Genomic DNA, 27475 nt, shown 5'->3' with positions numbered 1-27475 from the left:
TCCTTCTCTAGGAGTTGTAGATACACAGTGAAGATCCACCCTCAGCCTTGGTCACAGAGAGAAGAGGATTTGGAAGAGACACCTGTCCCTCTATCGCCCCAGCTGTAGGCATGTAGTAGGAATAAGAAATAACCTTGTCAGGGCACCTGGGTGGCTCAGTTGGTTAAGCCTCCGACTCTTGGTTTCAGCTCAGGTCATGATCTCACGGTTCATGAGTTCAAGCCTCACGCCGGGCTCTGTGCTGCCAGTGTGGAGCCTGCTTAGGATTCTTCCTCTCTCTCCCTCTCATTCTGCACCAATGAATAAATAAATTAAAAAAAAAAAAGTTGTCATTTTTAAGCCACTAAAATTTGGAGGCTGTTTGCTACTGTGGCACAGCCTGACCCGTACTGAGTAAGCCCATGCAATGCTGTCTCCTGCTGATTATCTTTGGCCTCTGTCCCCGAGACGTGCCTTCTCCCTAAAACTCCCTTAAAGCACTGGCTCCACATTCAAATTTTAAAAGCAGCAGGGGCAGAAGGGAATCTGTCCCCTAAGCAGAGAAGTGGGGACGTGTTCTGGGAGATGCACCCATGCTTTGCCACGCTCCTTGTAGCAATCAGGCCGGCTGAAATCCCCACCCAGCCCCTGGAAGGCCCTAAACAGAAACTGCTCCTCACGCTTTTCTCCCATAGTCATTTATTGGCTCTCCTTAATTTTATTCCCCGCTATTAAAGTAGGAACGGCTGGGCTGGCAGACGGAGGGCCGGACTCCCACATCCTGGGAGCACTGCAGGCTGACTATGACCTTGCAGGCCTGGATCTGAACCTCCTCCTCAGGGTGGATGACCAGAGCGAGCAGCCGGTCTGCCAGTCGTGACTCATCCCCAAAAAGAGCTTCGTGCAGCGACTGTTCGTTGTAATGCCACTTCACGGCACGGTAGTGGGGTGAATTCCGGCCCTCACTTAGCCGCTCGGCAAACACCAGGACCTCAAACAGCAGACTCCCTGGCTGTGTGGACTGAAACAGGTTCAGGAAGTTGGCATGCACCTGTGACGGGAGCGGAGCGACAATGGCAAAGAAATCCAAGACAAGTTCTAAAGTTCTTCCATCTTCCAATTGCCTCAGCTCCCCAGTACCTAAGCTTCAGATTCAACTGAATAGGATTTTCGTAGTTTTCCTTTCATTATCATTCTCTAACACAATGGCAATGTGGTCATAAAACATGAGAGATATGATCATAACATTGATTCTGGGAAATCTGTGGAGTCAAATATTAAAGCTTATCATGTGGTTAATTTTTATAAATATTTTTATTTTGGGGTGCCTGGGTGGCTCAGTTGGTTGAGCATCCGACTTCGGCTCAGGTCTTGATCTCGTGGTTGGTGAGTTTGAGCCCCGCATCAGACTTGCTGCTGTCAGCTCAAAGCCCACTTTGGATTCTCTGTCCTCCCCTCTCTCTCCCTGCCCATCCCCTGCTCATGTTCTTTCTGTCTTCACATTTTAAAAAAATAATATATTTTTTTGTGTGTGAGAGAGAGAGAGGCAGAGGGGTAGAGGGAGAGAGAGAGACAGAGAAAATCTTTTTTTTTTTTTTAATTTTTTGAACGTTTATTCATTTTTGAGAGACAGAGCATGAGCGGGGGAGGAGCAGAGAGAGAGGAAGACATAGAATCAGAAGCAGGCTCCAGGCTCTGAGCCATCAGCACAGAGCCCCACGCGGGGCTCAAACTCACAAACTGAGATCATGCCCTGAGTGGAAGTCAGATGCTCAACCGACTGAGCCACCCAGGGCGCCCCAGAGAGAGAGAAAATCTTAAGCAGACTCATGCCCAGCGCTAAGCCCAATATGGGGCTCGATCCCATGACCCTGGGATCATGACCTGAGCCAAAATCAAGAGTTGGACGCCTAACCAACTGAGCCATCCAGGTGCCCCAATTTTTAAAAATATGTTGTGTGTTTGACATGAATGTGCATTTACTAATTGCGAAGGGTTCTTTACAATTGTAGGTGTGTCTAGTGGCTCAAGCTTATTTAAGTTATTCACAGCAAATATACCCTTACTAGTTTTCGGTTTTTATCTATTAATTGCTGAAAAAATATTTAAAATCTCCCAAATCTTCCATTGTGGTGGAAATGTGTCAGTTTTTTCCTTAGAATGGTTCAGCCGTGAGAAGAAAGAAAATCCTACCGGTAATTTGTGACAACATGGATGAACTTTGAGGACATTATGCTAAGTAAGATAAGCCAGACAGAGAAAAACGAATACTGCATGATATCACTTATTGGTGGAAACTTAAAAAAAAAAAAAGTCACACTCGGAAACAGAGAATAGAAAAATGGTTGCCAGGGGCTGGCAGTGTAGAAGAAATAGGGAGACACTGGTACAAGGATATAAACTTTCAGCTGTACGATAAATAAGGTCTCAGGATCTGATGTAAAACATGGTGATTAGAGTTAATAACACTGTATTATATAATCAAAATTTGCTAAGAGAGTAGAACTTAAATGTTCTCACACACACAAAAGGTAAATATGTGAAGTGATAGATATGTTTGCTAATCAACTAGATAATGAGAATCCTTTCACAATGTATTATCTATATTATATCAAATCACCACTATGTACACTTTAAATATCTTACAATTTTATCTGTCCATTATACCTCACTACAACTGAAGAAAGAGAAAAAAATGTTTTCCTTGTAATTCTATCAAGTTTTTGCCATATAATTTTTTTTTTAATTTTCTTTAATGTTTATTATTTTGAGAGAGAGACACACACACACACAATGCAAATGGGGGAGGGGAAGAGAGAGAGGGAGACACAGAACCCAAAGCAGGCTCCAGGCTCTGAGCTGTCAGCACAGAGCTGGACGCGGGGCTGGAACTCACAAACAATGAGATCATGACCTAAGCTGAAGTAGCACGCTTAACCGACCGAGCCACCCAGGCGCACCTTGCCATATAAATTTTGAGGTTATGTTATTAGGTTCATATAAGTTAAGAGTTACTTTATCCTTCTGACCTAATTATTATGTAGTGACCTTGTCTATTCCTAATAATGGTTTTTGTTATAAGTAACTCTTCTCTAATATGAAAATACCTACATTGTCTTTTGTTTTGTCGCCTGGATTCCTGGCTCTCAGAGTTCAGAAAGCCCTTTAAAGGAGAATCCTCCTCCTAACAAAATGAATTCTGTTCTATTGGGAGAATGGAAGAGGGGATGTTTTTCAATATATCTAGTGCAAAGGCGTGAAGAGAAACAAGACGATCTTGTTAGGGCTAAGTCTGCCTGGGGAATCCGTGATTCTTCCTTCCCCAATATCTGAGTTGGTATCCATCAACCCTTCCTCAGTTCCTATCTCACCTGGCAGTTGAGAATATCATAGAGAAGATTATACTTCTGTGCCAGGTAGCTCAGCAATCGAATGGCTTGCACCTGAATAAAAGAAAGAGCAAAACATGAGAAGGCAGATTACTCTGGGCCCGAGCAGGGAATGCACAAATCTCTGTTCCTCCCTCTAGGTGCCGGTGCAGGGCTGGTCAGGAGTGGCAGGGCCTGGGCCACGGTCCTCAGGCACCTGTGCCAGGATATAGTCCGACTGCAGGATCTCCATCAAGGCAGGCATCACCCGTCTCAGCTGTGGATGCACATAGTCAGGCAGTGGGAGGTTGTTGAGGAGTCTGAGGCCTGCAATGTGCAGCTCCGAATCCCAGATGCTGGCGATCAGTTCCAGGACATTGATGGAGTGTTCCTGGGGGGTGGGGGCGGGGGAGAAGGATCTGCTTTTATGTGGTGATCCCCAACACTGTCCCAGCCTCTGCCTTCACTCTTCCCTGCCCCACCCATGATGCCTGAGCCAAACCCAGGAGACAATTCCCTCTAACTTACACTCTCGTTATTTGACCTCTTAGGCCACTCCTACCTCCTTTCTCCCCTTGGCTTCTCGTCCACAGAAGTCTTTCCTGGTTCTTAGGCCTAACCTTGTCTTCTCTATCTTCATCTCTCCCTTAGTGATATCATCCAGATTCACAGTGTTAAATACAATTGATGCTGATGCCTTTCAGCTTTCTGTCTCCAACCCAGACCGCTCCCTGAACTCCAGATTCATATATTCAGGTGCCAATTCTACGTCAACCCAGAATGCTTTTTAGAGTATTTTATTATTTTTGAGAGAGAGAGCATGAGCAGGAGAGAAGGGCAGAGAGGGAGGGGGAGAGAGAGAGAGAGAGAGAGAGAGAGTATCTTGACCCTGGGATCAATCAATATATATATAATTTATTGTCAAATTGGTTTCCATACAACACCCAGTGTTCATCCCAACAAGTGCCCTCCTCAATGCCCATCACCCACGTTCCTCTCTCCCCCACCATCAACCCTCAGTTTGTTCTCAGTAGTCTCTTATAGTTTGCCTCCTTCCCTCTCTGTAACTTTTCCTCCCTTCCCCTCCCCCACGGTCTTCTGTTAAGTTTTTCAGGATCCACATGTGAGTGAAAACATATGGTATCTGTCTTTCTCTGTCTGATTTGTTTCACTTAGCATAATACCCTCCAGTTCCATCCACGCTGCTACAAAAGGCCAGATTTTATTCTTTCTCATTGCCAAGTAGTATGCCATTGTATATATAAACCACATCTTCTTTGTCCATTCGTCAGTCGGTGGACATTTAGGCTCTTTCCATAATTTGGCTATTGTTGAAAGTGCTGCTATAAACATCGGGGTACAAGTGCCCCTATGCATCAGCACTCCTGTATCCCTTGGGTAAATTCCTAGCCGTGCTATTGCTGGGTCATAGGGTAGGTCTATTTTTAATTTTTTTGAGGAACTTCCACACTGTTTTCCAGAGCGGCTGCACCAGTCTGCATTCCCACCAAAGGTGCAAGAGGGTTCCCATTTCTCCACATCCTCTCCAGCATCTTGTCTCCTGATTTGTTCATTTTAGCCACTCTGACCGGCGTGAACCACCCCCATTTTTAAAGATTTTATTTTTTAAGTGATCTCTACACCCAACGTGAGGCGCGAACTCACAATGCCGAGATCAAGAGTCACATGCTCTGCCAACCTAGCCAGCCAGGCGTCCCTTGCCAGAATGCTTAATAGACCTTTCAAAGTTAACATGTATGCAGTCCCCAAACCTGTTTCTTCCACCATCTTCCCTGTCTCTGCTGTTGGTTACATCCCCCTTCCAATTACTCGGGTCAAAAATCTTTAAAGTGGTCCTCTTTAACTACTGTGCTTTGTTTTTCTTCACACCACCTTTTGCAATCCTTCAGAAAAATCCTGCTGGCTCTACCTTCTAAATCTATCAACAGTTAAGCTGCTTCTCACCGTCTCCTCTCTACCACCCTGTTCCAAGCCACCATGATTTCTCACTTGGATTTCTGCAAGAGCCTCCTGTCTCCCTGCTTCCATCCTCGCCCCCTGCCTCTATTTTCAGAATAGCAGACGTGTTAGACACGTCACTCTTCGGCTCAAGTCCCTAGTTCGTTCAGGGTAAGAGCTGAAGTCCTTATAGTGGCTTGCAAGGTCCCATTTGCTCTGCCCCTCTCCCCCTGCCCCCCCCCCCCCCACCGCTATTTCTTTGACCTCATCACCTATTCTCCTTGGCTCCCGTGGTTGCCATCACAATGGTCTCTTAGCCATTCCTTGAGCACGCCAGATACACACTTATCTTGTTTTTGTGCAGGCTGTTTCCTCTACTTAGAATGCTCTCCCTCCAGGTAGTCATAGCTCCCTCTCTTACCTCCTTGAAGACTTTACGCTAATGCCGCCTTCTCCGTGAGGTCTTCCCTGACCACCCCCTTCTTTAAGACTGCAACCACTCCCGTCCCAGCCCTGCTTATCCCCCATCTTTATTCCATTCCCCACAGCACTGCACGTGCAACATACTTATTTTTAAACTTTTAATTTCCAAATAACTATAAATTCTCAGCAAGTTGCAAAAAGAGCCCAGAGAGGTCCTGTGTGCTTGTCACCCCGTTTCCCTCAATGGTCACACCTTACATAACTATACGCGATACCAAAACGAGGAAATCGGTGTTGGCACAAAGTGTGAGTCTGGCGCTGTGTCATTTTATCACGTGTGTAGATTCACGTAACCACCACTGCTCTCAACGGATTATGCCATCAGCGGTGTCCCATCACCACAAAGATCTTCCTCCTGGGACTCCATTACGGTCACATTTGCCCCTTCCCACCCAAAGCGGCCCAACTACTAATCTGTTTTCCATCTCTACAATTTTTTCACTTTGAGAATGTTACATACATTGAATCACACTTTGGGACCTTCCGAGATTGGTTTCTCACCCAGTGTGATGCCCTTGAGATCCAAGTTGTGGTGTGTGTCAAGACTTCACTCCCTTATGTTTCCGACTAGCGTTCCATGGCGTGGGTTACCAGTTTGTCTAACCATCTATCCATTGAGAGACGTTTTGCTTGTTTCTAGCTTTTGACTATTATAGGAAAAGTGGCAACGAATAAGATCGTGTACAGGTTTTTGTGCAGACAGAAGTTTTCATTTCTCTAGGATAAATGCCTAAGAGTGCAATTGCTGGGTTGTGTGGTAAACATGTAATTCGTTTTTTCAAAAAAAAAAAAACCAAAAAACAAAAAACCCTGCCAAACTATTTTCCAGAATGGCTGCTGTACCATTTCACATTCCCACCAGCAACGCACAAGAGATCCAGTCTCTCTCCGCCTTCACCAGCATCTGGTACTGTCACAAATTTTGAGTTTAGAATACTTAATGGGTGTGTCGTGATAGGTCGCCGCAGCGTTAAGTACGTTTCCCTCAGGTCTACTGATTTTAAGCATCTTTTCATGTGCTTCTTTGCAACTCATAGATCTTCTTCAGTGCAATATTGCCACATCTTTTGCCCATTTTCTACTTAGATTTTTTTAAATAGTGAGTTTTGAGAGCTCTTTATATGATCTAGATAGGAGTCCTTTGTCAGCTATGTGCTTTGCAAATGTTTCCTCCCTGCCTGCAGCTTGTTTTTTCATCCTCTTAACAGGGTTCTTCACAAAGCAAATGCTTTTAGTTTTGATGAAGTCCAATGTTATCGATTTTTTCTCTTATAGATCATGCTTTTGGTGTTTTTTCTATTTCTATGAACCCTTCATCAAGCTCTAAGTCCCAAAGATTTTCTCCTTTGAAACTGTATAGGAAGCTCCCATACCAGCTTCCTTACCACCCTTCTTTATTTTTCTCCGTTGCACTTGTTACGTGAAATATACCATAGATTTCACTAATTTGTGTATTGCCTGCCTTGCCCTGCTAGAATATAAGCTTCCACTGGGACCGAGATCTTTCCTGTTCTGCTCACTGTTGTGTCTCCAGTGCTTAAATACAAAGTACTTCATATACATTTGTTGAATGCATAAAGGGATCTTGACTTCCAAGACGTAAGATGCTTGGACTGAGAGATATTACCAAGGACTGAGAATCCCACAAGCTGTACTTTTGTGAGCCATGTAAGAGGGGGGCAAGAATCCTGGAGTGAGGGTCACAGCATTCCCACTGGTACCTGCCTCTCCCTGCCCCAACCCCTTGTTGTCCACTAAGAGCTGAAGGACAGATAAGAGCACATCTGGTGTGGTGTTTCAGGCAGAGGAACAGCCGGTGCAAGGGCCAGGGAGCAGAAGAGCATGAAACATACAATGTGAATGGCTGGAGCTGGGGCAAGGAAGTGAAGGACTGTGATCTTTATGCTAAGAGCTTTAAGGAAGACCAAGCAGGGGGTTGATGGGACCAGATCCCTCTGGAAAGGGTGGTCTAACTTAGGGAACAGGGGCAAGCTCCATTTTGGACATGCTGAGTTAGAGGGCCACTAGGATGTCTAAGTGGAGCAGCTGGCCATGGGTCTGGAGGTCAAGGGAGTCCCCAGGCTACGGACAGAGATGCAGCAAAGTGCATCCAGATGAAAACTGATCAGCTGCTTTTACTCAGAGAATAGGGATCAGGTCCTCAGGATACGATGGGGAAAGTGTTGCCCAGACCAGCTGCGTCAGAATCTTCTGGGGGGCTTGTGAAAAACATAGCTCCCCGGCTCAGCTAGACTCTCTAGGTGTGGGGTCCTGAAATCTTCAATGTTAAACAGCTCTGCAGGCAATTGATATGTCTGAGAATTACAGACTTAGGGAAACTGAGAGAGCTGAGGGATAAAGCAGAGGCAGCCAGCAAGTGGAGACCTAGAAACCTTTCCCCCAACCCCTCAAATTTTTTCTTCCTTCCTTTCTTTTTAAGTAGGCTTCATGCTCAATATGGGGCTTGAACTCATGACCTCAAGATCAAGCATGGTCTACTGACTGAGCCAGCCAAGTGCCCCTCCTCAAAAAAGTTTGATGCAAAAAATTTAAAGTGTGAAAATACCAAGTTTTGGCAGGGAGAATATAATGCAACTGGAATATTCATGCAGAGCCAGCACAGGCTGTAAATTAATACAACCCTTTTTGAAAAGTTGGGCATACCCTTTCATCCAGCCATCCCACGCCTGCATACATACATATCCTAGAGAAAGTCTCCTATATCCTCAAGGGAGATGTATACAAGAATGCTCATGGCACAATGTAGAAACAATTTAAGTGCCTACCCATGGGCAAATGGATAAATACGATCGCAGGACGTTCATGAACTAGAGTACTATACAGCAGTAGAAAACAAGGAAACAGAGCTACCCACACCAATAAAGATGAATCTTCCAGTGCTGGGGGGAAGGCAAACCACAGAATACAAACTGCACACTTCCAGATATGTTGAAGTTTAAAAACATCCCAAACTGCATTTTGCCTATTATTAACTACCTCGCGTTGCCAGAATGATACCCGAATATATGGTAAAACTATAAAGAAATCAAGGAACAGATGCACAAAATGGAGGAAATAATTGCCTCCGGTTGGGATTGTGGGGGAGGGGAGCAACTGGAGCGTCTAAGCTGTTGGTCATGTTAGATTTCTTAGCCTGGGTTTTGGTTACGTGTGTTTTGTTTATAGTTCTTTCTACCGTACACATATAAAATATTTGTAAGTTTTCTATATTTATTTTTAATTAGGAGAGATCATTTGCTAGAGAGAAATTTGGAGGTCAAGGAAGAAGGGTTCTTTTTTATGGGACGGTGTTTTTTTAGGATTGGAAGGACTAGAGCATGTTGAATTAATGGGAAGGAGTTGAGGGGGGGCATATCAGACAAAGAGTCTAATTAAGGAAAGAAGTCCTCAAAGAAGGGGATGGGATCCAGTACTGAGACTAACATTGACCGCAGACAGGAAGAAAGCCATTTTCCCATGGCATCAGCGGGAAAGCAAGGAAAGGATGGGTGTGAAAACAGGTAAGCCTGGGGACGTGTGGTGGCTGGTATTTTCTCTATATGGTAGTAGTGAAGGCATCAGTGGCCCAGCCACCAGCATCAGACCAACACAGCAGAGGGTGGTGATATGATAGATCTGGTCTTTGTTCCTGGTTCTAGGCACAGAGCTCCTAAAACCCTTGCATTTGACTGATAGAATGGTGTTTTGCTTTTCATAGTAAGTTCTTCTGCATTACCTTGGAGTTTATGTCAAGCAGGTGACTCTTGTGGATGGTAGATAGCTTCCAGACGGGGATGCTGGTGGCCAGAAAGGCCAAGCCATGATTAAGGGGGTTGAAGAAGGGAGGGGTTAGTGATTGAGTTCAATCACAAATGGCCAATGATTAATCAATCACCCCTACATATTGAAACCTCCACACATACCCCTAAACAGGGCTTGGAGAACTTCCAGGTTGGTGGACACATCAAGGTGCCAGGAGGGTGGCTCACCTAGAGAAGGCATGGAAGCACTGCACCCTTCCCCCCGCCATACTTTGCTCTATGCGTCTCCTCCATCTGGCTCCTCCTCAGTTTATAATTAACTGGCAAATGTAAGTAAAGTGTTTTCCTGAGTTCTGTGAGTCTTCCTAGTGAATTCTCAAACCAGAGGAGGAAGTCCAAATTTATAGCTAAGTGTACTGGCACTTGTGACTGGCATGTGACGTGGGAGGCAGTCTCGTGGGACTGAATCCTTTATCTGTGGGGTCTGCACTCACTCCAGGTAGACAGTGTCAGAATACAGTTGCATCATAGGACACCCCATTGGTGTTGTAGGATGGGATGGTATCAGAACGAACCTTGGGGCTTTCTGCTAGTTGGGGCTCAGAGATACTCCTAGCACCCTAGTTCAGTTTCAGCCTGATATTCAAAGGCTTTTATGATCCTGCCGGGAATCTGACCACCATTTTCTCACTTGATTACAAGGAAAATCGGACCCCAAAACTTCCGGAGCATGACCATTTATTTACCCCATGCCTATTAAAGAACCCACGGTCTGTGGACAGCCTGTGTGGTCCACCCCACCACTTGCTTTTGCTCACCTGGACTTTAAGCCTGAATTTTCTGATGCCAGAGAAAGCTTTAAGTGTGTTCAGAGCTTGGATTTTGACACTGTTGTCCTTGTCATCCAGCATGGAGCCCACCAATGCGACGTCATCAGTAGTACAAGCAGAGGCCTAGAGTGTGCCAAGAGAGACAGAAGAGGCAGGAGAAGCGGGTGTCCTGGGCCCACAGCCCCACATGTTACCAAGGCCCCTCAGCACGACCCCTCCCGCCAGCAGCCAGAGAGACAGGTCTCAGGACACAGTCTGTCCAGCCAAGGGGGCAGGGATCGGCCGTAGCCCCGAGGGGCCGGGCTGGTTGGGAGGGACTTCCTGCTTCCTTTCCCTCACCTCGGCCTCCAGCAAGTACACACAGCGCGTGATACTGTGCAGGATCATGCTCTTGGCGTACTCATCCTGTTTGCACTCCAGAGAGTTGAGGAGCCTCCGGAGCTCACCTGAGTCCCGCCCGTGCCGCTCTCGCTCGATTGCCAGGCCTAGACAGCCACCCCAGCCAGGTTCAGGCTGGGGACTCAGGAGTGGTCAGAGAATGGGGTTGGGAAGAGGGGGAGAGGGAGCTGGGGACAAGACTGTCTTGCTTTTTCTGAAGAGAGGCCTTCTTGCTACAGGCAGGACCGCCACAGACAGCTGAGCTGTACACCAGGGCACTTCGTCTAATGATGTATCGTTTGTATCCTAAATGTCATAGTTTTGTGTTTACTATAACAATTTCCTGGCATATGGCAGTCATATGTGGTATTTCGTTATAATCAGTATATGGCAACAATATTCCAACAGATGGCAATCAAAAAGTCTGGCAGAAGGGTGCCTTTTTCTACTCGGCACAAAGTTGTCCTATGGACCGGTGGAGGTTCTGGGCGCGTAGGTGCCCCAACCGTTCCCTTAGGAAGAACTGCGGATGCCAAGTTTCCAAGCAGTGGCATCCTGGGGGCTAGAGTGAGGGTCAAATTCGGAGACCTGCCAGAGGAGTCCTGGAGAGCCATCTACTTCCTGGGGACTCTGAGCTAGCATCTCTAGGGCGGGTTTGAGGAAGGTGGAGGAGAGAAAGAGGAAGGAGAGAGGAACTTGGAGGAGTCACCTTTGGGCCCTCCCACACTGGAGGCCTCGGGAGCAGGTGCCTCCTGGGGCAGAGCCCTCTCCCCAGGGCCCGGACACTCACGGGCGATGCAGATTGGTGAGGTGGTGCAGAGGGGCGGTTGGCATTTTATGCCAGCCTTGATGGCCTTGTAGAGCAGGTAGATGAACCCAGCACCTGTGGCCAAGCCCACTACGCTCTTGCGGATGTGCAGTTGCCCCAGGCACTGGGGGACGCTCATGCCCATGTCTTCAGCGCTGCCTTGCTCCCAGGTGGGAGCTAGTCCCAAGGCACCTGGCAAGGGCCTTCTGGAACCAGAACTCTGGCAGGGCCGGGAACCAGGGTACCAGAATCAGAACCTGGGCAACAAAGGAAACTGGGGAAACAGGATGGAGGGTGGTGATCGGGAAACAAGATGGCCAGAGGCACTTGGAAGGACAGAAGTTTCAGCTTCTGAGGCTGTAGGAAATGAAGCTCGAGACTCTAGGGGAATAAAAATTCTGGGGGCAGGAAGGTCCTTCACGTCCCCTTTTCTTTAGGAGAGCCAGGACGGCTGGGCCCCGGTAGGCAGCTCTAGAGTCTGGCTTTCCTCCATTAGAGGGCAGCAGAGGCCCAATTTCTGGGCTTGTTCCTTGGGAAGTTTCTGGGAGGGGCGTCGGGTGTGCCCAACTGGCAACCCTGTTCCCTCACTCCCTGGCCTCTCATCTTTGATTTCTTCACCATGGATTGACTGCTGGGCATCTGGGTGTTTCTGCAGGCAGGGCCCCCTTCCATCAAGGGGAGCACTTTGTAAAGTTTCGCAGTCTTGAGGCAAACTCACTGATTCCAGCAACTGTAGTTCCCCCTGTAGTGGGTAGTAATTACCTGTCTGGCCAAAAGCTCTTGAGGGCAGCTCTCTCGGCATCTGCAACATCTGGTAGAGCCCTGTACTTAGTAGGGGCTCAAGTCATGACTTCTGTCAAACAGTGTCAAAATCATGACTTTTGTCAACAGTGTCAAAATCCAACCCAGAGTGAGCAAGAATCTGGTTACATAGGCACTCCAGGCCCAACCGGTGTGACCCTGGAGGAGGACGAGATTGCCCATGTCTGGGTCTCAGTTTGTGCATTTGCAACCTGAGAGGATCCAGATTTACCATTCTATAACTCCAGGATTAAAACTTGGGTAGGTGTGTGCCTTTAAATGATGGGGGTCTAAGGGGTGGCTGGGTGGCTCAGTTGGTTGAGCATCTGACTCTTGATTTCAGCTCAGGCCATGATCTTGCAGTCTGTGGGTTCGAGCCCTGCATCGGGCTCTGGGCTGACAGTGTGGAGCCTGCTTGGGATTCTCTCTCTCACTCCGTCTCTCTCTCCCTGCCCCTCCCCTGCTCATGTGCACATACTCTCTCAAAGAAACTTAAAAATAAATAAACGATGGGGGCCTAAATCTGGGAGAACCACAACCCAGTGCCCTGCCCCACCCCTACACAGTGAGATGAGGCTTGAGGCCTCCTGTGGAGAAAATGCCACCATCCCAGAAAATGAGAGTTCCACTTCGGAGGACTTGGTCTCCACCAATAGGATAGGGCAGGTGAGACCAGACCCTTCCCTCTTTCTCCCCTTTCCCTGCTTGTCCCCTCTGGCCTTGCCTCCTAGTACAAAACAGGGAAGTGACAAACCCCAAGCCAGGCTCAGGCCCAGAGCCAGCACTGAGCACCATTGTACCAGAAGAGGGCTTCACCTGCCTGGGTTTAAGCTCCTGTTAGAAGGGTCTAGGTCCTGGGCTACACCTGGACTTGAAGGATGTGAGGAAATAGGAAGGTAGCATCCCCAAGGAGGCTGCAGCCAGCCGGGCCCGTCCACTCAGAGCCTTCACATCGCACACCCTGGGCCACAGGCAACACTCCTAGGTGGTCATTCTCTTCCTTTCCTCTCTTCTGTCCTCGGCCCTCCTCAAGGGTCATTCCTACCCAAGCACTCTACCCAAGTCACCCAAGGTGGGTGACTACATGGACTCTGTGATGAGGGGTGACAGAGGCCCCTGGAGGCCTCCCTGCTGCCATGGAACCACCTGTCATGCCCCATGGACTCCAGGCAGGAAATGGCTGCCTGATGGGACTGCTTTAGGTTCTAAGGCTACCCTGGTGGATTTGAGGGTAGATCCTTCAGAACAGGGTTGCTGCCCTTCTCTGGGGTAGAAACCAGGGCTACTGGCCTCTTTAGTCCGTGGGCTTGACTCTGCAACCCTCACTTCCTACGTAAATGCAGCGCTCACCTGTTCTTTAAAGAAAAAAAAAAAAAAAAAGCATCCTCTTTTGGCTTTAACCCAACTCCTTCCTGCTACACCTAAAGCACACTTCTCTTGGTTCTGCTCTCAAATGATACACAGGGACCAAGAGGCAGAGGCCATGCCCAGAGTGACATTCTCACTAGTCCACAGCACCGTGAAAAAAAAATTACAGAGGAACGTCCATTTGTTGGTGTAAAGTCAATGACTGTCTTTTCTTTTTTTTTTCTTTTTTTTTTCAACGTTTATTTATTTTTGGGACAGAGAGAGAGCATGAACGGGGGAGGGGCAGAGAGAGAGAGGGAGACACAGAATCGGAAACAGGCTCCAGGCTCTGAGCCATCAGCCCAGAGCCCGACGCGGGGCTCAAACTCCCGGACCGCGAGATCGTGACCTGGCTGAAGTGGGACGCCTAACCGACTGCGCCACCCAGGCGCCCCAATGACTGTCTTTTCTTGGGAATGACTGCTTTTGATTCAGAGGAGGTCTTTCTTATTTTGAGAATTAAAATGCGCTTGCTTTTACGAAATGATAGTGATAATAGATGGTAGTTGTGTTTTGAGTGTTCTTAGGGTGCCTTAAGTTCAAGATGCAACTTTGTAGGAACTTGGCTTTTGTCTTCTTATTTTGCTTTCTGTCAAATCCAGACAGAGAAGTCTGAGATTCCAGATAGCACAACCAGCCCCAAGTTTCTTTCCTATCCTGACCAAGGCAAAACACGAGGGCTGACCTAGCACACACCTCTCTGTCGTCTGCACTGGCTTTCTACTCTCAAAGCTGATGTTCCCATCATGGTAGGTGCAACTTAGTTTAGTGAAGGAGAGTGTGGGCTCGAGCCAGACCACCAGGGTTCAAAACCAGTTTGGCCACTGACTTAGCTTTGCGCTCTCTTTGTACCCCACTTTCCCCACCTGGAAAATGGTAATAATAATGTCTGCCTCTTGGGATGGTTTGTGAGGATTAAATCCTTGAAACAGTGCCCAGGGCCCATCAAATGTCAACTACAATTACTATTATAAGCAGGTTTCACCTGGACAAAAACGTTGGGTGTGGGAAGGCAGTGAGCACACAGATGGTGGGTCTCAGTGATACCTGATAGACATTCACCTCTACCCGCCCCACCCCTCTTCTTCAGGCTAATCAATCTCAACTCCCCTGACCCATTTAATTGCCTCGAACAACTCTGGAGCCTCTCTGAAGCCCCCCAAAATACTTAAACCAGGAGGGCTCTTTCCCCCAGCCCATTCCCCACCTACGAAACCCCAACCTACGAAGCCCTGGTAATGAGTGTTTCAACCGAGTTAATTTAAAAAGCCTATTACGCTATTGGCGGCCTACTGTGCAAGACACAGTGCTAGGTCTTTATGGCGGGGGACACCGGAGGGGACCAGCGCTTGTATGCACAGGAGAAACTAAGGGGAAATTAGCCTACTGTATATTGGAACGTTCACTGGGCTTGGATTTGGGCAAATCCCATAATCTGAGCCTGTGTTTCCTCCTCCGGAATATGGGTTTACGGACACCTACCAACTACCAGGAAGTGCTGCTGTCAGAACTGAACGACAGAAGTTATGTTGCGACCCTTGGTGAGCAGGGGGCAATCCATACGTGCGAGCTCCTCCAGGCAGAAAGCCAGAAAGTGGAGAGACGAAAGGCAGGGGGTGCGGCCCGTGCCCTGCCGTGGACCCCACGCTTTCCGAGACCGTCCCCTCCCCAGCTGGCTCTTACCCAGGCCCAGGAACCAGATTCGGGGGCCTCTCTGTAGCTCGTTACTCCAGCGGAAGCCGGGGGACAAGGAGAAACGCGGCGAAAGCACTGAGATTGGCGCCCCCAGAGGAGGAGGGCCGGGTGGGGGGCGGAGGCCGAGCCTTTCCCCGCCCCGGGCCTCCCCGCTTAGCTCCCCCCCCTCCCCGGACTACCTCCTCCCCAGGCGCGCATCCGGCGACGGGCACAGGATGTTCTTTCGCTCCCGTCCCCCCCGCCCCCCGCCGCCCCCGCTCTCACTTTCCCTTCGCTCCCTTCCCCCACTCCCGCCGCGCCCGGCGCCGGCACCTTGTTTAACCCCTGCTCTCCCGCGCTCCGCGGCGCTCGGGCGCCCCGGGGGCTCCCACCCTTCCCGCCTACCCCCCAGGACGCGGAGCGCGCTCGAGGGCTGCCCGGGAAGGGGCGGGCCGGCCCGCGTTCTCGGGATCCATTGGCCCGCCAGGGGTGAAGGAGTGGGAAGGGATCCCAGAGGCCGAAGCCGGCATTCTCCAGACCCCCGCCAGTTCACCGGCGCCGAGCGGGCTGGGGGTGGGGCGCCCGCACTGGAGCGAGCTACGCGCCCGCGGGGGGCGGCCCTGTGGGCGTGGCTAGCTCCGGGACGGGAGGCGGGCGGTAGGGTCGAGGACCCCCAATCTCATCCTCTGCCGGGGTCTGAGTAGGCAGGGGCCAGGGGCTCCAGGAGAGGATGGAGAGGGCTGACGCCCCGCATGCACACGTCACTGTTTCCAAGGCAACCGGGGTGGGGGAAGCGGGCTGGAGAAGGAGAGACCTTAGAGAAAGGAGGCTACTGGAGGCTTTGGGACCCAGGTGGGGGTGGGGAGTCTGCGGGGGCGGGCTTTTCAATCTGCTTCCTCACTCGCTGATGCTGCAAGAAACCGAAGGGAGGACCGGTTCTGTTCATTCAACAAACGTTCATTGAGCTTGAGCTCTGCTGGGCGCCATGCTTAGGCACTGGGCTATGGTGGCTCAGGGTCTGAACCCTGCCCTCACCCGTTATTGTTAGTTAGGGTAGGATGGCCTTGCGCCCCGGGTCACGTCTGTGGAACCAGTGTAATGATTAAAAAGTGTTCCAGTATGGGGGGGAAGGCTAGTTAAGGAACTTTGTCCCCCAATTCAGGGAAGGCTCCCAGCGTGCAGGGAATGAAGACCAACTATTGTCTGATCACTATGCAACAGGCACTTTTTTGGGCCCTTTGTATTCTCTGTAATCTTTGCCCCTCATTCTGCAAGGTAAGTATCACTAGTGACTTTTACAGATGAAGACACTGGTTCAGAGGTTGAGAGTTGTCCAAGGCCAAACAGCTAAGTGTTGGAATCCAGATCCAGGCTTATGTGGCCTCCAAAGTCAAAGTGTCCTATCTCATGTTCCCTTCTCTAAACAAATAGATTATATTAAATAAATAAATGAAAGATACTATCCCTGCCATGAAAGAGATTATAATCAATGGGGTTGAAAATATTACGGGACATAAGTAAGCGATAAAATAGAGAAGAGATTGAAGGCAGCTCACAGGGCTCAGAGGGAAGTTGACAAAACGATCGAAATGGCTTGTAGAGTATCAGAGCCCTCCTGCAGGAGGTAGATGTTGAAATGTTGGGGGTCAGGATCACCAGGAGGGAGAGAGAAAGTGTGTGTGTGCGTGTCTGTGTGCGTGTGTGTGTATGATCTGCTGCCAAGAAAGAGAACAATCCACGGGCATCAGACCAGGGACCCAGAGTTAGGCAGGCTGCAATCTCCAATGGTGAAAAGATCCGTCTGTAAACCCAAAGTCACTGGTTGCGCCCACTCACCTTTCTGCCTTCCACCCTCCTCAGTGATTTTCTGTGTCTTACCAAAGCAGAGGATCCCAGCAGGCAGCTGCACTCATTCATTTCACTGTGCACTCAAGGGCTTTGCAGTTGGCACCTCGCACAAACTCCCTGATGCTAACTTGGATGTCAGCTTCTCCCTTCCCCACCCCTCTCTGAAGATTTGGTAAATAAGAAATAGGGACTTTTCAAAACAAAAGGGCCTGAGCGAGCATGAGGAACCAACAGACTCCAGGGTAATGGGGTCACCAAGTCAGCACAACCAAGTGGATAGGTCATTTGCTGCCCTTCTGCTATGTAACAGGCCCAGGGCTGGACTCTGTGGTCTGGGCGCACCATGAATTAATCTGGGTCCCTTCTTATGGAACACACAGGTTAACAGCTGGTATGCCCAGCGTTTGAGGAATCTGAAGCTGAAAACACACACACTAAACAGCGTTTTAGAAAGATTATTCCAGTAGGAGAAAGGAAAATCCTAGGTCAGAAAGGACAGTGTGACAGAGGCTGTGGGAATTTGGGCCAAAGGTGGAATCTATGGGGATAGAGAGGAAGCGGTAAATGTGAAAAATAAGGAACGATACATCTTGTAATAAAAGCAACAAAGGGAAGAATTTGGTAGTGGATCAGATACAGGATGGGGAAGGAGAGAAAATAGTTAAAAATTAACCCATCTTGGTGGTGAGTCTGGGGGATGGGAGAGCCCACAGTGGGTAACGGGGAAGAGCTGGTGTGAGGGACAGGAGGATGAGTTCAGTCACTTCCAGGCCATGTGAGGGCAAGTGTCCTGTAGGTGACTGGACTTGGAGAAGGGCAGTGGGCTGTCTTTTGAGAGTGTCCCTGTCACTACAGGTATGCAAACAGCTCCAGAACCATCACTGGCCTGGGATATCCTGGACTGATTTCATATACCAGGTAGAAGATTGGAGTTGACAACATTGAGGTACCTCCTGGCTGGGAGATTCTGTGAGCTTTGGCTGGGCGAGCACACATGTGGGAAATATGACTCTATGTGTGGGAAGGGGGTCCATGGCCCAGGCCTGCATTGGCATCCATTTCCTCAGAGGATGCCAGAGATGCCATCAGATGGCCCAGGGGCATGAGGCCCAGGTGAGGCACTTCAGCTGCCTGGGGTCCCTCCCCCAGCCCCACCCTCAAAGGCCCTGGAGCCCAGGCCTGTGCTGACTGCCAGGGCCTTTCCTGGAACTCAGCAGAGGACGGAGCCCCTCCCTGCCAGCCCTGGCACACGCCAGGCACAGCGTGTCCCCTGGGGCACCTTGCAGACACCCCAGGAGGCTGGGGTGTGGGACAGGTCTCCACCTCCAGGAAGAGTCCTGCTCCGGGCTGCCATCTGAGGTCCCTGCCCTGGGCTGTCATCCTCACCAAGGCCCTACCAGACCACAGGGGACAGCAGGCACAGCAGAGGAAGGAGAAGCTTTGTGGCTGGGTGGCAGGATTCATGGGTCTTTGTTGTGGCTTTGGGTGGGAGGGTGGGGAAGGCAGAAAAGCAGGGTCTCAGGCTTCAAAGCACCTCCCCACCTGCTTCTCCCTCCCTCTGAGGAAATCTTCAGGGGCCTCGTGGTTTTGAGGGGAGGGGACAGGAAGAGACTCTAAACTCTGGGTCAGCCAAGGACAGAGGTGGAGGAGATCTTCTTGCCCTATATCCCATTTTCTCTCAGCATCCTCTTCCTGTGCTCCCCGCCACCCTAGAACAAATTTCTACCTCCATCTGCCGCTATGAGTTACATCCCCCACACCAAGACCTCCAGGGGCCTCCCAGAGTGATGGGCTTTGGGGAAAACGGGCCTTGTACACAGAAGCTGCAGGCCGGGCCACACCTGCCCAGGGGGGCAGGAGGAGAGCTCCCCTCCCAGATGGGCCGAGGCTGCTCAGCTCGGGCTGGGGGGCGATCGACGCTGGAACGCAGGGGCGAGAAGGCAGAGGGATGCTCACAGGGGCCACGTAGAGGTCCCGCGCGGCAGGCAGGGGCAGGCAGGGGCGGGAGCCGGGGAGCCGGCGGTACGCCCGCACCCCCCCCCCTCCTCCCCCGGGCTCGAGGGAGCCTCCGAGAGTCGGGTCGTCGCTGACCGCAGGCTGCAAGAGCGGTTGATCTGGTGAGCGAGCACACCCACTTACCCAGCTGCTGAGTCAGGCTGTTCTCGCTCCCCGCTCGCCCGCCCGCTCGGGACATTGTGTTCCAGCCCCGGCGCGCTGGCACCGGGCCCAGGCGCTCACACCAGCCTCCTCGCCCTGTTTGTGCTCGCGGCTTGCGCTCGGCGCGCAGCCTCCCCGCCGCCGCAGCCCTGCGAGTGCGCGCTGGGGCCCGGCCAGGGGCGGCCGGGGGGCTGGTGCGGAGCCCCGGCGACGCGCCCCCGGCCCGCGAGGCCCCGCAGCCCAGCCCGGGCGCCAGCCTTACGTACAGCACCCAGACCTCTCCAGCCCCCACCTGAGCCCTGCTGTGGAAGCCCGGGCACGCGTGGGGCCCGAGCGGCACACTTGGTGGGGGGGCAGGTGTCGGTAGCTCCTCGAGGGAGAAGGAGCCGCCCAGGCTGCCGCCCAAGCCCCGCTAGCGCTCGGTCCAGTCTGGAGGAGGATAGCTTGGGAGCGCGCCAGCCCCACACTTGGAAGACCTGGGATGCAGTCACGTGACAACGGAAGCCCGCTGGAGGGGGGCCGATTCAAGCGATCCCCCCCACCCCCACCCCACCCCCGCCACGAGGAGCCTCCTCCTCCTCGTGCCTCGGACCCTCTTCCCCGTCCGCTCTTCGCACCAGCCTGGAGACTCCAGGGATTCCCAAGGGCTGGCAAACCAAGCCCAGCCCTTTGGGAGAGCTTGGGAAACCCCTGGCAGGACGCCGGCAGTACGAAGAGCCCGGGAGCAGACGGCAGGGTGGAGAAGACGACCCCGAACTGGAACGTGACCCCTCCCTTTGTTCCAGCCCCAAACCCGGATTTATTCAGAGCCACGTTTTCTCTTTACCCATCCATCTACAGAAAGACGTCATTGAGTGCAGTTCCTGAAGGTTCCACCGTCTCCAAACCAAGGAGGGGACAAAGGACTGACATACTGAGCATACCATATGGAAGGCTCTGTTGGGTCGTGCTAACGATGTCAGTAGAAAGTTGAAGACACAATTCCTAAAGTCCTTTCGTCTCCCACCTTCCAACCTCCGCAGTGTGCTGTGCCATTTCTGCTGCCAGGGGTGCCCATGCTCCGAGGCTACCCATCTCTTCAGCTCCAGCTCAGAAAGCCCGCTTGAAACAGCGCCAGCCAAATCTGATTCCTCTCCCCTCCCAATGCCCGGCACATTCAGTCTGTACCTTTCTCACGGCACAGCGTGTGGCCTGTCTCCTATTCTAGTGATCTGTTTACTAATCCTGTTCTTCTAACCAGATTAAAAAGTCCTTGAGGCGGAAACAAAGTCGGCCTCTTTGAGCCCCCTCCCCCCACCCCAACACTTGAGCTCATCCCCCACAGGCCAAGTTTGGCACTGGAGTTGATGTTCAGTAAATGTTGGGTGTATTGAAATGATTTCCTGCCCTTGGGCAGTTTGCAGACCAGTTGAAGAGACAAACACACAGCTCGTGAGGTTAAATAATAACCCAAGCCAGCAGGTGGTGAGTACCAAATGTTAAGAGCTATAGGGACTCTGGAAGGAGGTGGTGATACGGGAGAAAGATCCCAGGAGGTTCTAGGCCTTGGGCTGTGTGTGTGGAGGAGGAGAGAGGAGGCGTGGAGGTGACTCATTCTGGTTGACATCACCACAAACCAGCCTTCATGCTAGCCACTTTACATGCATTATCTCTAATATTTAGGTGGAGAGAGGGGGGTAGGTTTGGAAGGAGTGGAGGGGATGGTGCCCAAGCCAGACCTGCCCAGAGCTTAACCAGAGCATAGAGGCAGCCTTGGATCTGGGTTCCCCACCCTCAGTTCACGGGCACTGCCTGTTCCCTGGCCTGCCACGCCTGCATGCTACACCCAAGAGAGCTGCCCAGCTCTGGATGCACTCTGGTCCCACCCTGGTGCACAACTGGCTGTGTGATCTTGGGCAAGGCACTTCCTTCCCTACACCTCACCGCCATTTGTACCTCTGTTGCAGCGCTTATGGGCCGGGGAGTCTGTGAGTTAGCGTCCTGGCGGCCACGCGACGCGACGCTTACCACCTCCCCCCATGTTATCTGGGCTGCTGTGGCTGCCTAAACCCCCAGCCCTCTCTCCCTCCCCCACTCACTGCTCCCTCCCCGTCTGGAGCTGCTGAGAGGAACACTGGGTACAGAGTGTGAGCAGGGATAGTAGGTTTCCTGTGGTTGCAAAAGGAACATCGGGACTTTCCCTGCGGTGCCCAAACTGTGGGAGAAGTGGGGGAGGAGGAGGCAGGGCCAACCTCGAAGGAACCTCTGCTCCCTTCCCTCCCCTCCACGCTGCTCCCAGCTCTCCAAAAGGCTGGTACAGTTTGTTACGCTGGGGCCGGAATGTACCGTGTGTTTCATATGGCCTCTGTCCAGTCCTACACTGGCCGCTTTATATTTATACTTTCTTCTTCAGCTGTGGCATCCTGCTGTCAGTCAGTCACCCCTGCTCTCATCTGCCCACCTCCCACCTGGGGTCTGGACCCCACCAAGAATCAGTCCTTGGGTTCCAAACTCTTGTGGTGGGGGCGGGGGCACAGAGAGGACCCTGGAGGAGAAAAGCTGGACTCCAAAAGGGTAAAACCCCCAGTCCCCTTTCTCTCTCCCATCACCCAGCCCTGCAACTGCCTCCAAGGTCATGGACTCTGATTTAGGTCTGAACGTTCTCCGGGCCTCTGAGGTCCATCCTCTGTTCCTTGCCACTCTTGTTTTCCCGAGCACTTCAGCAATATTCTTAAACCCAGCTGGACAAGTGAGCCGAAGGCTCTATTTAAGTTGCCTCCCCCAAAGCTTGGCAGACCTGTTAATCTGTGATCCTCCCCCATCAGTCGCAGAGAACACGGCAGAGGTGGGGCTGGGGTGGGGGGTGGGGGGTGGAATCGGACCCTCCCCACCCTCCAGGAATCACACATTCCTAATAGAAGCTGTGAAATGGAATTTGACACTTGGTGACTTAGTGATTTTCTGAGTCATGACCAGTTTAACCTCCTCAAAGTGGCTTCAACATTCAGAGACTGACCTGGCCTTCTTCCCCCAGGAATTTGTGATATGATTATTCACAATAATAGGAAACTGAGGTTCAGAGAAGTGACAGAGCTGGGATTCATATTTGTCTGACATCAATGCCAGCATTTCGTCTCCTCCTCCTCCTCCTCCTCCTCCTCCTCCTCCTCCTCCTCCCCTCCTCCTCCTTTTTCTTTCTTCTTCCCTTTCCTCTTCCTCTTCCTCTCCTTCTCCTCCTCTTCCTCCTCCTGCTCCTCCTCCTAGAGAGAGACAGCGCGCACAAGTGAACGGGGGAGAGGGGCAGAAGGAGAGAGAATCTCAAGCAGGCTCCACACTCAGTGCAGAGCCCAGCAGAGAGCTCCATCCCACGCCCCCAGGACTGTGACCTGAGCAGAAATCAAAAGTCAGACGCTCAACCGACTGAGCCAGCCAGGTGCCCCCAATGCCAGCATTTCTAAATGGTCTGCTAGACTGCTTAGACCATGCACCTAAATTGTAAGTCCTCCATTGCTCAAGCCTCAGAGTTTCAGTCCCTTCTTTCTCAAGCGATTCCAGAGACTCTGCCTCCTGGGAGTCCCTGCGTGCCTTGAGGTATAACTGTTTTCGGCCCATTTGACAGGCTGGAATTGTAGGGGCCCTGGAGGAGGCTGAATGGCAGAGTTGGAAGGTCAGGCTTGCTGGCTGAGGGCATCCTCCGTTGTCCCTCAGCCAACTGGCACGCCTGCTGCCACTCACCACCCCCTCACCTGGGAATAAACTTTGCCTTGTTGTATTGATCTGGCATGGGATCCAAACACCAGAGCCTGAGTCTCTGAACTCAGGTCTGTCTGTGGCACGCAGTGACACGGCGGCATGGTCTCTGTTAGGACCCATTTATGGCAGCACTTTGGGAGAAATCACCACCGTCATGTCAATCCCTGGGGTTTGTGTCAGGCCATGTACGTTTCACCTACATGTCCCAACTCAGCGTGATCTTAACGTTCTTCTAACGTGAAGAGAAGAGCAGTCACTTTCCCGGTGGGAAACGTGAGGCAAGAGTGGCTAGGTTGTTCACCCAGAGGCAAGAAACTTGGTTTGTGACGGTGCGATCTCGGGTGCTTCGTTTCATAACCCGGGGCCTCTTCTGAGCTAAGAGAGGAAGAGTTTCCCAAGACGTCCCAAAATCTCGTGACATGTGGCCTTTCACCCAGCTCTACCACCGTAGGAAGGGACCACATTGTCCACGCCACCCTTATCTACCCCCAGAGGCTGAAGCAAGGGCACCAGACATCCTGTAGTGAGTCGGCCTGTCCCGGTCTCTGGCTTCCTGTCTTCTGCGGCTCTCATGGGCACATTTTGTCCCCTCTGAGCCCAGTTCTTCCTCTTTTATCCTTCTCTCTGTCTTTGCTCACTGAGAGCCCTGTTTATATGCCTCCATCCATCTGTGTTTGCTTTTCTTTTTGCTGTTTATATGTTCATTCTCCTGGGAAGTTTCCTAGGGTCCCAACTGACATCGACTTGTTTCCAAGGAAGCATCTTCCGTTCCTACCCCCACTTGCGCTCTTCCCCTTGCCTCCAGCTCTGCCAGTGTCAGGCTGCTGAGGTTCACGTGCTCAGTGGGTACTTAATGAACACCTACTGTGTGCTCCAGGAATTGTGTTAATTCCTGGGGGCCCAAAGTCTAAAAACTGTGCTGGAGCATCTGTTAATCTCTTACTGTTTGCACCAGGCACTGTGGTTTATCCTGGTGGCACAAAAGCTGGTCATGGCCCTTGAGGGATCTCTGGCCTACTCGGGAAGGTGCACAAAAATAGATCATTATAGTGCCCTGGGAAGTTGGGGACTGGGGGTGGCCAGAGGGGTCAGGGAGGGCCCCCCTGGGGAAACCAGTCTGCGAGTCTGAAAGGAGCTAGCCAGGCAAAGTAAGGGCACAGGGCATTCCAGGTGGAAGGAATAATGTCTATAAAGGCACACTGGCATGAAGCAGCCTGTGTTCTCCGGTGGGCACTTTGAGTTGTTTGGTCTGGCCTGGACATGGAGTACAGGTTAGGGAACCCAGGGAGATGAGGCCAGAGACAGGCAGGCCCAGATGGTGCAGAACCTCATGTTCCAGCAAAAGGGTTGACCTTTATCCTGGAGCAGCCAGAAGCCTAAGCAGCCTCATGGCTCCCCGCAGCCTGGGAGCTTCGGGGCTGGGCCTGGGCCAGGCCCAAAGCCCTCTCCTGAGCCCTCATTAACCCACATTTACTGCCCTTTGGCTTAGTGAGGCCTGTGGGAGAGTCAGACACTGCAAAATAATGCTGTTTTTAAAGCACGATCATTATTCATTCATAAATGTTTAGCAAGCTCTGATGTTTGCCAGGTGCTGCTTTGAACATTGGGAATGGGTCCTTGAACCCTACAGAGATCCTCGCTCTCAGGAAACTTACCTCCTTGGCAGTTGGAGAGGTAGGATAGGCCATAAACAAATAAACACATAAAACAAATAAATGAGAAGGGTAATTTCAGATCCCCAAAACAGAGCGATGCAATTGAGGGGAATGGGGTAGTCTGGGTAGTCAGGCAAGGCTGCTCTAAGGAAAGTTAAGTTTGAGCTGAAATTGAGATGATGAGAACAAATCAGTGTGTGTGAACATCTACGGGCTGAGGGTTCAGGTATAGGAAACAGCACTTGTGGGGTGCTTGTGTGGCTCCGGCAGTTAAGCGTCCAATTCTTGATTTTGGCTCAGGTCATGGTCTTGTGGTTTGCGGGATCAAGCCCTGTGTGGGGCTCCAGGCTGACAGCACGGAGCCTGCTTGAGATTCTCTCTCTCTCTGCCCTTCTGTCTCTTTCTCTTTCTCTCAAAAATAAATAAACTTAAAAAAAAAAAAAAAAACGGAAACAGCACAGGCAAAGGCCCTGAGGCAGTAAGGAGCATGGTGTTTTCCAGGTTTAGAAAAAAATGTTGGGTTCAAATTCATTACTCTGTAGCAATTCTATGCAAGGATTATTGTACCCATTTGGTAGAGATGGAAACTGAGGCTCAGAATGGTTACATTTCTTGGCCCAAATCATAACTGGTAGTACAAATTTTGGTTCTAAAGCCACTGTTTTGTTTTGTTTTGTTTTGTTTTGTTTTGTTTAAACCAAAGTATCAAGTACAGCAACCGTGTGTCCTAAATCATTTGGGAAGATCCAATTTCCAAAATTTTGTCTCGTTGTTCTCTAGATATCCATCATGGACATTCTCTGTCCCAAATCGTGACTTTGAGCCCCGTCTCTGCCACGTACTACCAGTGGGATCCTAGGACAAGCACTTCATCACCATAAGCCTCAGTGTCATCATCTGTAAACAGGCAGAGTAATAATTCTGATAATTGAGGCTTGCTGAGAGGATTAAGTGAGATAATCCATGTCAGAGGCAGTACAGTGCCTGGAACATGGCACACATCCAATTCATTCAATTCATGATAGTTTTGTACTGTTACCTTGGGAAACAGGTCACCTACAGAATGGTCCTGCTGCCACGTGAGAGGCCTCTGAAGCATGAGCCAGGCAGGGGAGCAGCGGGAGGAGAGAGAGCAGGAGAGGGCGGCCAGGGGGGCCTCTTCCCTGTACTCAGCCGCTTACTCCTTGAGCTGGGATCCCACACTGACACATCTTGTACTTCCCGTTTCCAGGGAAATTCCTCGCCACTGGACCGCACCCGCCCTTGAGGACCTCCCCATCTCTTTGGGCAGAGCAGAAGCCAGACAGAGCAGGGGACTGTGAAGTGACAATCCTCAGCCCTGTGTGTGCCAGGAGCCCCCGAGAGGCAGGCACCACACTGCAGGCGGGCAGGGGCCGCAGAGGAGCGTGGTGTGGGCTGCTGGGACAGAGCTCCTCTCAGAGGAGGTGGGGGCCCCGTGGAGTACGTGACTCGTGCCCTTCCAGGCTGCACGCTCCAGTTAGCAGGACAGAGACCCCTCCCCACCCATCTCCAACCTTCCCAGGCTTCCTGCTCTGCTGGGAGGCCCTGTCACCACACACACACATACACACACTCTCTCTCTCTCTCTCTCTCTCTCTCTCTCTTGCACTCACACCCCCCTCCCAGGCACCCCTGAGAGGACCAGCTGCAGCTGGGAGGTGGGGGTGGGGAGAGTACTGCCAGGGTTCTCAGATCCCTAGCCTCCCTCTCCCACCCCTCCCTCGCCCCCAACTGCTGAGCTGCTTCTAGGTTTAAAGCAAAACATGAATCTGTCCTTCCTGCTGTTCAGTGGCAGCAGCCCTGCCTGGAATTATTTTTAGCATGGATGCAGGGAAGGCACAGTTCTCCTTGACTTTCACTGGGGACATCCCCCACCCCCCAGCCAAGACTTGGCGGGGGGGAGGTCAGTACGGAAACCCCCCTCCCAGAAAGGGGAAATGGGTGTGTTTTCTGTTCCTTCAGCTCACCAGAACAGGAGTTGTAGTCAAGCTTGGGGTTGTGCTGATGGGAAATTCTAGGTTCCAAAGCCCATGGGTTCCACCCCACCTCTGTCTGTGTCCCCCTAAGTCTGAGAAGCAGGAAGTGCATGGTGTCTGCAGCCGAGATGCCTAATCTGTGGGTGTTGGGGTCCAAGGGGAGCCACTTGGTTACACCCAACACTGTGGACTAACGACATAGGGACACCTATGGGTGCAGGGTGTGGTGTTTACACGGGTGCTTGCTTTATAATTGATTAAACTGAGCATGTCTGTTCTATATATTTCTCTGCGTGTGTCTTTTAATTTTTTTTTTATGTAGGCTCCACGCCCAGCCTGGGGCTCGAACTCACAACCCCAAGATCAAGAATCACATGCCTTACTGACTGAGCCAGCTAGGTACCCCAAGTATGTGTGTCTTTTAGATACTAGCATTACTTCATTGAGGTATAATCTACATATAGTAATAGCACAAATCTTAAGTTTAGAGCTTAATGACTTTTGATAAGTGTATATACCCGTGCAACCATCACCTAGATCAAGATCCGGACCATTTTCAGTACCCCTAAATTCCCGTGTGCCCCCTCCTAGTCAATCTCTGCCTCCCGGCGGGGGGGGCAACCTCGATCTGATTTGTA

The 27475-nt window shown here is 51.2% G+C and overlaps 1 protein-coding gene and 1 long non-coding RNA gene across 8 annotated transcripts; one reads left to right on the top strand and one right to left on the bottom strand.

The window, feature by feature from the left end:
* Nucleotides 1-655: 655 nt before the first annotated feature.
* On the bottom strand, nt 656-19571 carry ARMC12 (armadillo repeat containing 12). 6 transcript variants are annotated; one of them, XM_045500771.1, is made up of 7 exons: nt 19436-19571; nt 11468-12377; nt 10720-10865; nt 10369-10503; nt 3565-3738; nt 3351-3422; nt 656-1030 (listed from the first exon to the last, which is right to left on the bottom strand). In XM_045500771.1, exons 2-7 carry the CDS (start codon nt 11709-11711, stop codon nt 698-700), a joined length of 1104 nt encoding a protein of 367 aa, XP_045356727.1. In that variant the 5' UTR covers nt 11712-12377; nt 19436-19571; the 3' UTR covers nt 656-697. The 6 variants fall into 6 exon arrangements, with proteins under 6 accessions (XP_045356727.1, XP_045356726.1, XP_045356730.1 ...); XM_045500770.1 differs by lacking the exon at nt 19436-19571 and adding an exon at nt 15458-15703; XM_045500774.1 differs by lacking the exon at nt 19436-19571 and adding an exon at nt 15458-15702 and having other exon boundaries at nt 12329-12377.
* LOC123609620 lies at nt 18139-27117 on the top strand. 2 transcript variants are annotated; one of them, XR_006717861.1, is made up of 4 exons: nt 18139-18242; nt 20294-20917; nt 25621-25752; nt 26072-27117. It is a non-coding gene; the product is annotated as an uncharacterized LOC123609620 (long non-coding RNA). The 2 variants fall into 2 exon arrangements; XR_006717860.1 differs by lacking the exon at nt 18139-18242 and having other exon boundaries at nt 19748-20917.
* The last annotated feature ends 358 nt before the right edge of the window (nt 27118-27475 follow it).

This window comes from Leopardus geoffroyi, chromosome B2 (assembly GCF_018350155.1).
Source record: "Leopardus geoffroyi isolate Oge1 chromosome B2, O.geoffroyi_Oge1_pat1.0, whole genome shotgun sequence".
Classification (NCBI taxonomy): domain Eukaryota; kingdom Metazoa; phylum Chordata; class Mammalia; order Carnivora; family Felidae; genus Leopardus; species Leopardus geoffroyi.
The sequence above is the reverse complement of the archived record's forward strand: the minus strand, read 5'-3'. Positions and strand labels throughout refer to the sequence as shown.

Bases quoted from the DNA above. Each gene is read 5' to 3' on its own strand.
- ARMC12 (XM_045500771.1), bottom strand. From the start codon at position 11,711: ATGGGCATGAGCGTCCCCCAGTGCCTGGGGCAACTGCACATCCGCAAG. The intron at 10,504-10,719 runs GTGAGGGAAAGG...GGCACACTCTAG, and splicing joins TGTACTTGCTGGAGGCCGAG to GCCTCTGCTTGTACTACTGA. The intron at 1,031-3,350 runs GTGAGATAGGAA...CTCCCGTCACAG, and splicing joins ATGATATTCTCAACTGCCAG to GTGCATGCCAACTTCCTGAA.